Genomic DNA, 15,293 nt, shown 5'->3' on the forward strand with positions numbered 1-15,293 from the left:
TTCGCGCTATTAACTCATTTTAAAAATGAGGGAAAATATGAAAAAAACTTGTTGTATATAATTTTGAATGAATCTGACAGGAAGCGGGCATAAACTCAGGGCTGCATTTCTGTAGTTTTACAAAGTTGTTCTACCTCCTTATTGTACCATGGCCTTACTGGCATTTGAGATTAAAGTGGAACAGAGTTGAATTAAGATACTTCTATACATGGTACAATGAAAATAAGGTAGGTCAACTTTGAAAAAATTGAAAGTATAGAGGTCTACCTGTTTGGCTTGTAATGTCAGAATTAGTATCGAAACAATAAAAAATCAAACAACTTGTTGCATTTACTTTGAATAAATAATTGAAAACCGCGAAAACTGAATGAAAGGTCAACACTTCTTTTCAAAATCATGTACTATATATCTCTAAAGGATTACTTCGCTACAAAAACTCTAGATTTTGTCGATGCATGCGTTGAAATAAACATTTTGAAAATACCCGAATTTGAATATTTTCTAAACAATTTTTTTTGTTATTGAAAAGAAAACACATACATAAACAAATAAAGATGACATATCAAGCCAAGAAAATAAAAAAAAATTAAATCATATGGTATCATAGCCCTACCTTGATATCATTGTACCATGGTTAACCCTACAAAAAGTTCTAACGTAAACATGGCATAAGATCCTGCCTTCGTTTTCCATTATAATTTGAAATTAATATGACTAGCCATGACTTTAAGATTTGTATGTACTTGCAATAATTTCAATAATAAAAAATAGTTTGGAAAATATTCAAATTCGGGTGTTTTCAAAATGCTTATTGCAACATATGGACCTATAAAATCTACAGTTTTTGTAGCGAAATAAACCTTTAGACATATATAGAGCATGATTTTGAAAAGAAATGTTGACCTTTCATTCAGTTTTCGCGGTTTCCAATAATTTATTCAAAATCAATGCAACAAGTTACTTGGTTTTTTTGATTGTTTTGATATTAATTCTGACAAGCCAAACAGGTAGACCTCTATACTTGCATTTTTTCAAAGTTAACCTACCTTCTCTTCATTGTACCATGCTTGCACCTTAAATGTTTTTTATTGGTTTTTATTCTTATTTGATATTTTTCTCATTTTTAAAATAAGGTAATATGGGAAATTTGAACAATATTCCTGAATTTGCTTTCATAAACATGATCCAATCTATTCAACTTAATTTTTTGTGTGTTGAAAATAAGAACAAATAATACAAAAATGATAAATGTTTGTTATTGGAAAATTTAACAACTGAGAGAATTTTGAAAATTATTAATTTTTACAACGTTATTAGTAGAAAGATTTAAAAATTTGAACCTGGTGCAAGGTGCAAGCATATGGTTAATACGTACGTATAGAACATTTTACCCTAGTAAAGAAGTTGAATATTTTTTACGCTAATAATTATATTTATAATAAAATACGTAATAACCATCTGATTTATTCTAAACTTCACACATTCCAATATTTCTACTAATACAATATCTAAAGTCGGTAGGTTTCGGCCTACTCGTTCTGGTATCTCCACCACAAAGGTCACGTTTTTCTATTCTTATATCTCGCATAACTTGCTGTAATAATCAACGATACTTTTCAAAATTTGTGTTTTAATATAAATTGTTTTCAACCTGAATTCTGATGTGAATGAGGAATTTATCGGCCAGCTCCTTTTGGTACGTTCCACACAAAAGTTCAACATTCTGATACTTTTAACTTGTATTTCTTTGTTGACAATTTTGACAATAAACAAATTTAGATGTCAAGGCGAAACAAGTTTTTTCGCCTAGAAAATCAAGAAAAAAATTACGATAAACTTAATAGACAGAGCTGTATTTTTACCAATTCGATTCCTGGCAGACCTTATATAGGCCGTGCGAAACACATTTACAAAGTCACACTTTGGGAAAAACCAACAACACATGTTGTTGTTGTTAGTATGCTTTGGTTTTTAAATTAAAGCTTTGTGAACTGAAGAATTAAAATTCAAAGCTGCTGTACAATATTACCGTTTTCACGACAAGCCGCTGACGCCATTGTATTTTATTCAGCGTTGCCGCCGTTAAGAACGTCATTGCAGCTCAGTTCTCTGATCGTGTTGAGAAAAATTTCTCAAATCCGAAAATTGCATACATTTTCAATTGAAATACACAATAAAATTTCTGTGAAAATGCCTAATGGGGCGAAATAAACAGTGCATAATCGGGGTGCAATAAATATTTACATTAAAATAAACGTGAAACTTGTGAAATATGAGGAAGAAAAATTACGTTTGCTTCGGAAACAATTTTTTTTTGCGAATGAAGAAAAATTTCATTGGGAAGTGGTGGTTTTGTGTGTAATTGTTTTTTCATCTCGCTTCTCGATTTCTTTTGACGTGTTCTAAGAGCCAACGGCACAAACAGAAAGCAAATTGATTTTGCTGTTGTTTTCTTATGGGAAAACAAAAACTGTTGGTTAATAAACATTACATTTGTATATTGATTTGTATCTAGCAAACATTTCAATAGTAATAGTAAAGTTTTAACACATTTGCCATCAAGATGGTGGTCTCAAAAGACTCCAAGCGTAAGCGTAAGGAGTCATCACCGCCGCCGCCACCAACACCACAACAACAACAACCGTCTACTGCTGTAGAGTCATCGCCAGAAATGCCCAAAAGGTATGAATATTTGTCTATATATTCTTATGAATAAGTATGTATGTGTGTTCGCGCTTTATTTTATCTTTTTTTGTTGTTTTTCTTTTTTTTAATTTATTCTATTTATTTTCCTCGATATTTTTGCTCTTTTTCTCATTAAATGTTGTGTGTATATTTTAATTGTTTGAGAAGAGGTGATTGTGCCATGCACTAAAGCAAAAAATTAACGAGGGTGGCGTGCTAAACCACTCATATATGTCTTGTGAATCCTAATAGGATCATGTAAAATGTGTTTACAAAATGAGCAAAAAGTGATTACAAGCAAATTTTAAACTGTACATCGTACAAAGAAATCTTTAAAAAAATAATATTATTTAAAGGACTTGGGAGCTTGATTCGCCATAAAATATAAACGTATCTTTAATACGGAAACATCAATATTTTATTGCAAAATTGATTTTGTTGTGTTTCAAATTGGACTTAACAAATAACAAGAAGCCCCTAAGACCTTAATACATAAGGGAATTATTTTCGACATTTCGTCGGATGGCTCATAGTTCATAGTATTGGACCGAATCGGGACTAGATATCAATGAATTATAAACAAATTAAAATATTTCCTTAAAATAGATCTATCACATTTTGAAATTTTTTGAAAGCCTATAGACTTTATATCAGAGGGAAGGTATACTGCATTTTGGCAATCTGCAGATATCTCGAATTCGATATCGAAGAAATTTGGATCGAAAGTAATGTTATTGTGAGAATTTCAGCTTGAATATATATCAATTTTGAGAGATAGTTCACAGTTCTTCCTATAAAAATATCCGTCGGTATAAATTTATAATGCGAATACAAAAATACATTTCGATCGAAACATATTTGGATACTTTGCGCCTAAAAATTTGAAGTTGAATAATAAATGCAATACCGGTAAAAGTGTTATTCTTTGCACATTGTAGACCAAAGTTAACGTAATTTAGTTTATGTTTTTTTCCCACTGGCTATACATTTTTAAAATTTGACCCTTCTCATAGGTTTCTCATTAAAAATTATTTTACAAAGAGTTAAAAAGAGCAATAGTTTTGAATCAGATGAAATTCATGCGTTATAATAACTTATAGAATTTAATCCCGCTAATTTCGCAGTATTAATAATCCATTTTTGTGTTTCTTATTTTTACTTAAACAGGACAAAAGTTCAAGCACAGCGAAAATTTGCCCAAGGTCAGAGTGCTCCACAGTCATCGTACAGTGCGATTAATGCTGCATCCTCATCCTCAAATACTGGACCAAGTACATCGTCAGAGAGTCGTGAACCGCCAACAGAGATATTGCCAAATAAGCGACCAAAGACTGAAGATTTCCTAACATTTCTTTGTTTTCGAGGATCATCAGCATTGCCGCCACATTTGGATTTTTTAAACCAAGGAAAGTCAAAGGAACCAGAACGACCTGTCAAAAAACCGATAAAAACTATCACGAAAAAGAAAGGTAAAAAGGGCAGACCCTCAAAAAATACCAAACCAAAGGACGAAATAAACGATAAGAAGGAATGTGAAGAAGGCCCTTCTGCAAGTCCAAATAAACCGAATAGTAACAATGATTCTACTACGATAGTAGAAAATGTTGAAAATTCCAAATTACACGATAAAAGTAAAACAGAGTTGGCCCAAGGAGATGAGGAGGAAGACGAAGAGCTTCCCTCATTTCCAGTTCGAAAGCGAGCCGAAGTTATAGCAGATGGAAATCGCCGTAGCAATCGTAACATTGACGACAAGTCCAGTAATATCGCGGAAACGGGCAAACGTAGATCAAATAGGACAACAAAAGGTTCCAAATTAATGATCGATCATCTGTCGGAAGATGAGGATGAAGAATACATGTCGAATATGGACGATAATAGCAAAACCTTACATTCGGATGCTGATGGGAAGGACAGAAAGAGTCTTAAAACTCCTTCACAAATGGAGAGAAAGTCAGAGTCTCCTTCAAAAGAAAGTGAAACAACTTCTAAATCACGCAAGGGTCGTTCTTCGGCATCCCTAAAGAAAAAGGACAACGATGACAAAGAAGCGGTAAAACCCGAAACCAAAGAAAAAGTTCCAGTTAAACGACCTAGACAAAAGGAATCGCCAATCTTTATACCATCACCCGAACCTTCTGGCCGCATGACTAGACAAAGAGCCTTCTTTGAACCTGTTAAAGTACCACAGCGAGATGAAGACAATGCAGTTGATGAAAGTAATGATCAGGAAACAAAGGACTCAGTGACATGCAAAGAACCTTTAAAACCCACGAAAGCCATTGCAAACACATCCACCGAGGAAACCCCCAGTAGTGCTGATCCATCACAATCAACAGAACTGGAAAAGAATAAACCTCAACTTAATGTATTTGACTTCTCATCCGATGATGAACAACCCTTAGCTAAAACAATTAAGCTTAAAAAAGCAGCGACGTCAAAGGCTAGTCCGAAGAAAACAAACCAACGTACAGGAAAAAATACTTCCCTCAAAAATCAAACATCAGAAGCTGTCGACAATACTAGCATGGAAGAAGCTGCGAACGTGTCCGTAGAGGCGAAAAAAGACAGTGACACTACGAAAGAAACCACTGCAAGCGACAAAACAACAGCGGAGAAGCAAACTGGAAAAATTAAAGGAAAACGTTCGAATTCGAACCACGCCTCGATCTCCAACAATAAACCAGCAAAGGATGTCGAGGTTAAAGACGACGAAAAAGTAGAAAAAACGGCAAATCGCACGGACTTAGCACCACCTTCCCCAAAGAAAGCACCAAATACTCGTGTTGGTCGAAAGAAGACAAAAGTCGATAACTCAGACAAAAATACAGTGTCGGAAGCTGTTTCAACGGAAGACAACTCTGCGAACGAAAGCCCAACTCGAAATCAAAGACCATCGCGTAAGACAAAAGAAGCAGCTACTATTTATATGGGTATAATAGGACATCGTTTGCAACTGGCTGAAGATGAGGAGGACGATGTTTCGTTAAGTAGCTTTGATCGCCCAAATGTACGTGAAATGGAAAAAATAGAAAATGAATTGAAGCGCAGCACTATGGATAAAGCGCACACATCACCCACACCTAAAGAAGTGAAAAATTCAGAGGGATCGCCCCCTCAAATTCCCGCCTCGGTAGGATCGACAGAAAAGCCTTTAGCAACAGGACGTAGAGGTCGGCCCCCGAAAAATTCGAAAGCATCGACCCAACCTACAGCCAAGCGGGAAATTGAAGGCATGCTAGTAAAGAAAGGCGTTATTGCCAAAATGACTCAGTCAACGGAAAATCTGAGCGATCTTGTCAAGGACAATAAAACCGAGCAGAACTCAAAGGAAGGCACCGAAGACGACGAAGACTTTCTGTTAAATGAAGAGCTTAATGAAACCAAGCGGAAATTGGAAAAAAGTTTCAGTGACTCTGACGACGAACCTTTAGCGATTAAAGCTCATGTAAAGCCGAATGAAAAAGATGTGGATAATTCTCACAAATCTGCTAGCCATACTATGGAATCATTGGCGATGCCGTCTAATATCGTAGCATCAACATTACCAAATGTTATTCCCGTGTGCAGCGCTAATACTGCACTTACCACTCTGACAGTTCTGTCGTTGACTACTACAAAACCGATTACAACAACATCCAGCAACATTGTTATGTCTTCAACGTCACCACCAGACAGCAATGTGGTGGGAACCGTGCCGATTGTTTCAAGCACATCAAATATACCGGTGTCATTTGGTGCAACAACAACAACAATAAGCGCAGGTACGATACCATCATCACCCCCACCTGGACCAAATTCCAGCACTACATTTGCCATTCAGGCAGCAGCCCCGATTACTCCTACCAGTACATCACAGTCACCTTTTAAAGCCGTTGAAAAGAAATCCCCAGTACCCACATCAAAAATTTTAAATGTGCCGGCAACCTACGGTGTCCCCTCGGCCACCCCTTCTACAAATAGTGGTATTAATTGTGGTTTAAATTCAAACTTCGGAAAATCTCCAATGTATGTACCACAATCGCCCGCTCATTATCATTCCACGGCCCATGCATCACAACAACAGGCACAGCAACAACAACAGCCTCCACCACCGCAACAACATGTTCGGCCACAATTTCCCATACAGTCTCCAGTGAAAACATCACCCTTAATGGGACCTAGCATTAATAGCTCAACTTCGGTGGGACCCCACATGAACACATCTTCGATGCAAATGCCTCCACAATCACCCATGAAATATCAGACCCCACCAACAACATATCCACCTCCAATAGAGGCATACCCTTCACCAAAAATCAATCCTAATTTTTTAACGCCGAAATTTGACCGCAATACCCTTTCAAGGCCTGGCAATCATCCACCAACAGGAAATAACAGTTTTCCTTCGCCTTCTCCAGTGAAATACGATATATCAGCATCAAGTAGTGGTCTGCTTAAGAATTCCTCATTTTCAGCTCCAAACATGTCAATGAGTCCTAAAACCTTGCTCTCAGGCAATTCAAACTATTTAAGTAATAATATTGGTGCAACTACTTCATCGGCGGTGTTAGCAGCACCCGGTGGGACGAGCAATGATCCGATGAAAGATGAAATCAGCAGTATACTAGCAGCTAATTTAATGCCTAGCAAAGAAGAATCAGGTAAAATTTTTGGTATTGCCAGTGTGAGTTTGGCTCAAAGTTCTGGTCCCGACAATACAAAATGTACACTGGGAAAATGTGGCTCCATTCATAAGCCAGTATTGGGACCAGTCGTACCTACTGAAAGCTATATCGGAGATCAACTCTCAGGCAAAGAAAGAAGGAAGGCTAAAGTGAATATGACCCATGAACAGATACACAAATGGCTTATCGAATGTTCTTCCAATCCCGATGAAATTCAAGACGATCTTGATGACGACTTCGATTCTGATTTAAGACCAAATAATTTCAATACTACACCACCCCCAACCCGCGATGATAAAGAAAGCACGTCATTTAGCTCTTCATCGAAAGCCACAAGGGATTTGGGTAAAAGCGAAAGCGCCTGGTCAGCTAAAGGCCCATCACTGAAAGCTACGCCTGTTGTTGCTTCAGCCGCCAATGCTGCCAATAACCGTAAAGAAGATCTTAAACTTACAGAGCCAACCAGTCCTCTTCAAGAAGATGAATTTGACAAAAACTCGCTGCCACTTAACCAGCAATGTGATAAAAATCCTCTAAATAAATCATCACCTGCGCCGGGTAGTATCGATGAAAAAAATACACAATCCGATAAGTCGGATAAAAAGATCGAAAACAAAAAATCTACAAATAAAGAAGAAAAGCAAACAGCAGCAGTAAAGTCCTTGGCGAATGAAGCTAAACAAAATAAATCGAACGAAAAGGAAGCCGCGCCCACAACCTGGGAGAATGACGACGTTGCAAAAGGAACGTCACCCACCCAAAAACACCAGAACAATCAAAAAGCAGCTAACCAAAAGAGAGTAACTTCACCATCCATACAGGCTGCATCGACATCCACAAAGCCGGGTCGTCGAAAACACGTATCGGAGGACTCGGACGATAAACCACTGTGCCCTAAGCCTAAAGATAGTATTGTCAACACAAACGATGATGTTGGGTGTACACAGGATGCGACGAAAACACCATCGGCCAATGCTTCCGCTAGCCGCACTCCAAAGCGGACTCCAGTATATCAGCAAAAACTGACTCCAAAACAACTCAACTCCAACAGTAAAGATCCAAAAACACCTACGACATCCAGTCATAAACGTTTTGGAACCCTTAATGAAGCATTCTCTGCGGAGAATGAAAAGTCCATATACTCCTTTGACAAGGATGACGATGAAGCAACAGCTCCAGTGCCTGTGAAAACCGAAAAAGCCTCATCATATAGGCGTCAGAACCGCCGTGACTCAAATATTGACAACACATCCGCAATAGCCCAGCGCAGTCTTTCCACAAAACCGAAACGAAATGCAGCAGCTGTTGCGGAGATTGCAAATAAAGAATTAGCGGGTGGAAATTCTCAGACCAGTTCAGTCTCATTAACATTAAGTCCATCGGAGAAAAACAAGCTTGTTAAAGTCAGTCTGGATGCGGATAGCAAGACTGGAAAATCAGCCGGCAACAAAGCAGGCAAAGGTGGCAAAAAGGCGGTAGGTGAAGCTGCGAAAAAAAATTTGAATGACAACGACTCTGAATCTGGTGACGGACATACCTTCTATATTCCTTTACAAGGTTTAGCAAGTGGGGGTGATGGTGAGGGTGGTATTCAGGGTGTGGCTGTTAAACTGGGCCGCGAAGGGCCAGACGGTCCCAATCAGAAGGTAATAATGCACGCTACCTTAGTCACCAAAGCCCAAATGAGATCGAATACAAAACCAATACCTGAAACAATGAATGTATCGGATATAGTTAAAAATTTAATGTCGGGCGATAAAAAGGTCACTTCAACTAGTGGTGCGTCGACGTCGGCAGCAGCTGCAGCGACAGCGACCACTTCCGCCCCAAACAGCATGAAAAGTGTACCTATTGGAACTGTACAGCCCCGCTTCAAAGGAGATTCGCTCGCATCGACTGTACAAGCAGGACCATCAACTTCTACCGCAGGCGGTGTCACAGGTGGTAGCTTGCAACGTGTCAATTCAAATTCCTCATTATTTTCTGGATCCGTTAAATCCCGAAATGCCGCGGCCTCCAATGCAGCTGTTGGGACGGGTGCAGGCCACACAACAAGTAAAAAGTTCAAGGACGATGCTCCCATTAAAATGTCCAACAATACAGCATTCCCACGTCACGATGACCCCACACAAATGGTAGAAGCTCCTATCTTCCGGCCAACGGAAAAAGAATTTGCCGACCCCATCGAATTCATTGAACGCATCACACCTATAGCGGCCCGATTTGGCATTTGTAAAATCATACCTCCGCCATCATTTAAGCCCGAGTGTCGTATCGCCGATGAAATGCGCTTCACCGCCTACAATCAATATGTACACAAGTTGTTGCATCGTTGGGGTCCAAGTGCCAAGGAATTAAGTGCCATCAAAAAGTACTTGGCAACCCAGAGCATTGTCATGAATCACCCACCATGGATAGGTGGAATGGAAGTGGATTTGCCGCGCCTTTATCACACCGTACAAGAATTGGGTGGTCTGAAAGAAGTCATCGAAAAGAAAAAATGGGCTCGTGTTGCTGAAGAAATGTGTATACCGAAACTAGCTCAAGATCGGGTAACCAAATTGGATGATATATATTGTAAATATTTATTGCCCTATGACACTCTGTCGCCGGCCGAACGTCAGAAACTCTTCGATGAAGTGGAAGCTGATTGGGCAAAACGGGAAGCTCGCGCCCGTCGAAACGCAGATCGTTTTGTCAACACAGAAAGCGTTTCTAATGAAGACGATGATGTATCCTCGGAGAACGACGAAGAAGAATCCGAAGAGGAAGTAGATGGTGTGTCGATGGAGTGTATAGTGAAAGGACGAAGTATGCCTTTGAGTCAATTCTACCGTATCGCCCGCAATACAATGGCTTTGTGGTTTAAGAACACCGAACCCACTGTGAACGAGGTAGAGGCAGAGTTTTGGCGACACGTAGCCGTCAGGGACAGTCATGTGTGTGTACATTCCGGCTCAATTGATTCCTCCGGCTGGGGCTTTGGTTTCCCCAGTCCTGGGCCCAAGGGTAAGGGTTCCAATTATGCGCGCCATCCATGGAATCTTAAAGTACTGACCAATAATCCTGGTTCTGTGTTACGATCATTGGGCCCTGTTATGGGTGTAACTGTGCCCACATTGCATGTTGGTATGCTGTTTTCGGCCTGCTGTTGGTATCGTGACCCACACGGTTTGTCGTGGATCGAATACCTTCATACCGGCGCATCAAAACTGTGGTACGGTATACCGGACGACCAAAGTGCCAATTTTAGAGCAGCTCTTACATCGCTCATACCCACACATTGTCAAAATAAAACAATATGGCTACCCTGTGATACTGTTATGGTACCTCCACATATGCTCACCGACCGCGGAGTATCACTGTGTCGTATCGAACAAAAACCTGGCGAATTTATAGTCGTTTTCCCTCGTGCTTACACCTCAAGTTTAGCTACAGGTTATGTGGTCTCAGAAAGTGTATACTTTGCAACAACATCTTGGTTGGATTTGGCGAAAGATGATTTCAGGGTATGTCAAAAACGAAATGCTGTTGAGAAACTTTTCATAATTATTATTATTTTTTTTTTTTTTTTTTTGTTTCGAACAGGATATTCATGACAGTTGCGAACCCGCAATGTTTTCATTGGAGCAATTACTTTTTGCGTTGGGCTATGATCAGCGTGTCTCATCCGATACGATGCAGCAAATGTTACCTATGTTGCAAGAAGTGTATGAAAAAGAAGCTGCCGCTCGAGAACAACTCAAGGTAGGATACTGACATGAAACTTATAATTCATGAACTTGTTAACGACCATATTGACTGAATAGGTTGTGTGGAGTTGAAGTCTACGACTAGGAAATTTATATTGGAAGCATAAAATAACAGGGTTTTAAATCCGGAACCTATTGAAATTAGCCTTGCAGTGCAACTACTATTAAATATTGGCAGTAAGGGCTAAAGTAGCACATGATCAGGCCATTTTACTTGTTGTTGATATACTAGCTAGTTTGGGCCTAATTGGCAATGAAGCAACAAGTTCAGCTCACAAAAAAGCAGTAGCTCAGATTTAAGCTGCTGCTAATATCGGAGAAACCGAAAAAATATTTTTATGGTTTTAGGTGTTATCAGCGTACAAATTAATAAAACATGTACGTATTTATTCGAGCTCCTTAGTTAATCGAAGATTATCTTTGATTAGCAGTATTGACAGCAATATTTTTATTTTTTATGTGCCTCATCGAACCTTGGGTCTCCTTGGACCAAATCCGTTTCAGGATATTTGGAGTCGATCTAGTCATTTCCGCCCACCTGTCTAACTGGTGCACACGATAACTCTCGAAAGGAGTATCCGATTTGATCCAAACTTGGTGTATCGTAATATTATTGTCAAACTTAAATCGAATTCGAAGATGGGCAATATCGGCACCTCCCCCACAAAATGTCAACATTTTCAAATAAAATAATTTGCTGCACAGAAAGAGAAATGATGATCCGATTTTGCTCCAACTTGCAAATCCTAATATTTATATCAGTGCGAAAAAGGTCAAGTGCGAAAATGGACAATATCACAATATTTTTATTAAACCGAGGTCTTGTGTGAAGATGGAATATATCGGTCTACTTCTTGTGGTACCGCCCCCACAACCCTATGTTAACCCTAGAAACCAACAGTGACATCAGTATCAGCTTTATCCCTTCACCCAATACCAAATTTAGTAAATTTCCAAAACAATCTACATCTATCCATCCTAGACACCAACAGTGATCCAAAATTAGTGCTATTTTGTATTTTTCAAATATTTACAGTATGCATTGCAAACCACAGTGATCTCGGTATCAAATTTAGTTTTTAGCTCTATCCTTTCACATAATACCAAATGGTACCATTTAGGAAGTTTAGGAATTTAGAATTTTTCGTAACCATGAAGGTTGAATCTCCAAAAACCCTTTGGTACATCTATTCTGCACTCCTTCATTGACTTTCATTCCTAATTTCTCGTTTTGTGTATTATTCAATTTTTAGTACATTTTAGTATTTTCCATACCCGTTTAGTACGAATTTCCAAACTCCCATCCTTATCACACTTCTACGCACCAAGACTAACCCTCGTGAAAAATTTCAAGATTGTGGAATAGTGTTTGTCTCTCGTCATAATTTTTGTATTTTGATGAATAATGCATAAAAATGACTCAGAAACCGTATTCTGTCCAAATGCAATAAGAAATATGAAAATAAGCTTATGGGATCTAACAACTAGAGACAGTATTGTCACTAGTTTTTGTAAATGATGTCATAACTGGATATGTTTATCAAAAAATTAATATTAATAATATTTATTCTATTCTTTTATTTTAAGGCGACCGGTGTAACTTCAACTGAAAAGGTCACCAACGAAAAAAGTGGCAAAGGTAAAAAACAGCAGCAACCCCCCTTCAAGTCCATTGAAAGTGAATGTGATTTTTGCCGGGCAAATCTCTATATTTCAATGATTCGAACTGATGACGGCAATATTTACTGTCTGCAACATGCACTTAAAAATCTCAATAATGGCAACATACAAGCTAAACAATGCAAACTTATTTACGCCTACAACATTGATGATATTGAGGCTCTTATCAAAAATCTTAAAGAACGAATACAACAGAAGCGTGCAATTGGGAAAAAGCAAAAATAGTCTTGTAACAAGCAGCAATTCTCCAATAAAATGAGAAAATCGTATAAATAGGTTATGTTACAAATTATCAGCATTTATGTCTTTTTAACTTGAAAATTGAAAGTTAATTTGCATAAAAGCCAACCAATTTCCGTATAATATGTACATAAGTACACTAAATACACTCACACAGACACAGACATACTTACTAATCTTGTATATAAATAAAAAAATCTCTATGTATTTCTAAGGACACAATTGAATACATACATATATACAATTCGCATACAAAAAAAAACATCAACAAAGAAATGCATATATTTATACTTAAAAATTCGTAATGTTAAGCGAATAACATTGCGAATGCAATAATTGCATACAAAGTAATATTAATGAAAGTGAGTGTAATAAAAAATTAACGTAGGCATTTTAGTTTCTTACATTTTTTTCTTTTCTTTTTATACCATGATACATAAATTTATTTAAGTTATTCTCGCTAAAAATTAAACATTTATTTTCAGATGAAAGTATAAAAAATGAAATACTATTATAGTAACGTAGTTAAGCTTCTTTTTTAAACATAACAATAATACAGCGTTAAAGAAAAAGTAAATTTCTATATTCAATGTTTAATAAAATTTGCATTGTACTAAGACAAAGAATACAAAACAACAAAACAAAAAAAAAAAAAAAAAAAAAGAAAATAACATTATAATCAACTATATTGATTTGTTAGATGATACAGAAAAAAACTACAGATTTGTATTTACCCCTACAAATATGTAAACATAAACAAGTTTTTTATTTTTCCTGTCGTTCCTCTAAATTCTAAAATTTCATTCCTACCAATCACAACAAAAAAGTATTTATCTGTATTGTGGAAGAATTTTTCTTTTAAACATTATATCGGCCTGAATTTCGTAACTGTTATGCAGTTTACTCCAATTTTGTTGAAATGAATTATTTTATTTTGAATGAAAATCGTTTTGTGTTTTCCAAGCTACTTTATTTCTATACTTAATTATAAATGTGTTAGGTTGTTTATTTTTTTCTTCCATTTATGTTTTCCTTGTGTTTTTATATCTATAAATATTGATGTATTATTATAGATTTGTAGATATTAACAAAAGTGCAACAATAAAAATCAAAAAAGAAAATAAAATAACACGAGTTGTTTATGTGGATGTTTGGGATAAAACATTTCGGATTTGGATATTTTTAAAAATTTTTGACCAGATTTAAAAATTGGGGCATGAATTTACCCTTAACTACCTTCTGTTCTCAATATTAACTGTCGCTATGGCTTGAAAAGAAATGTATTAGAGGAGAAAATTCATTACCATTTCTACATTTACTTAGGATGGTAGTTGTTTTTACTATAGCCTGGTTCTTGCTTGATAATAATTATAGCTTATTCTGGTCTAAAGATCCTCTGACTGACCAAAAGCCCTCAAATCGATGGCCATAGGAATGGCATAAAGTTGTGCTCTAGATCATATAACTACAATGAAGTCAAAGCATCGATTGAACTGAGAAGACACGAAAACCATCCAAATATTATAAATGTCGAATACTCAGTGAATCCACACGTGAACTATTTCAAGACTGCTTGAAGGGTCTCGAAGGCAATATATCTACCCTTCTCTAAAGACGATATATCCCTACATGTAATTTCAAGTCACTGATCATGTTGTGCAAATGTGGATTTGATGATATTGGATAACGGAGGCGATCGCGCAAACTTTGGGTCAAGCGAAAAAAACTCAACGTGAGCATCATTGCAGGTCACTGCAAACTCTACGGAGATAAAGACGACAACAAACAATCGCCCTAGTATTAGGATGAAGAGAATGCTACAAGATTAAGCTCTTGCCTCCTCTGAACATGGGACAACATTTTTGTTCTATTCGAATATGCCTAAATGTAATTAAATCGTGTGTTTCACATCCGGAATGAGTGAGTACAAGAGCCCTCAGTTTTATGTACAGGCTGAGATGAAGAAACTGCAACCAACTTCAGGCTGCTGACATTTCTAAGCCACTCGTCCGACAGCTGTTAAAATTATTACAGTGACAGCTCATATTGTTTACAAGCGTACAAAAGCATTTTGGTGAGAATTTTCCCAGAAAAAAAGTTATTCGTCAAGGAAATCAAGCGTGATAGTGTGATTTCTTTATATTTGGCTGCAAAACCACAAGTGGATATCGTTAGAGCACTCCAGCATTTAAATGTGAATAAATCTTTTGTGTCTCGTACCATCGCTCGTTACCGTGATACTGAAAACAGCAACATCAGCAGAAATGGT

The 15,293-nt window shown here is 37.4% G+C and overlaps 1 protein-coding gene across 1 annotated transcript; it reads left to right on the forward strand.

The window, feature by feature from the left end:
* The first annotated feature begins 2,031 nt into the window (after nucleotides 1-2,031).
* Nucleotides 2,032-14,651, forward strand: LOC101888230 (mucin-5AC). The gene is made up of 4 exons (XM_005175362.4): nucleotides 2,032-2,682; nucleotides 3,853-10,861; nucleotides 10,941-11,099; nucleotides 12,692-14,651. The coding sequence occupies exons 1-4, from the start codon at nucleotides 2,564-2,566 to the stop codon at nucleotides 13,007-13,009; spliced, it is 7,605 nt and encodes a 2,534-aa protein (XP_005175419.1). The 5' UTR covers nucleotides 2,032-2,563; the 3' UTR covers nucleotides 13,010-14,651.
* The last annotated feature ends 642 nt before the right edge of the window (nucleotides 14,652-15,293 follow it).

Source organism: Musca domestica, unplaced genomic scaffold (assembly GCF_030504385.1).
Source record: "Musca domestica strain aabys unplaced genomic scaffold, Musca_domestica.polishedcontigs.V.1.1 66, whole genome shotgun sequence".
NCBI lineage: Eukaryota > Metazoa > Arthropoda > Insecta > Diptera > Muscidae > Musca > Musca domestica.

Bases quoted from the DNA above. Each gene is read 5' to 3' on its own strand.
- LOC101888230 (XM_005175362.4), top strand. From the start codon at position 2,564: ATGGTGGTCTCAAAAGACTCCAAGCGTAAGCGTAAGGAGTCATCACCG. The intron at 10,862-10,940 runs GTATGTCAAAAA...TGTTTCGAACAG, and splicing joins TGGCGAAAGATGATTTCAGG to GATATTCATGACAGTTGCGA. The intron at 11,100-12,691 runs GTAGGATACTGA...TTTTATTTTAAG, and splicing joins CCGCTCGAGAACAACTCAAG to GCGACCGGTGTAACTTCAAC.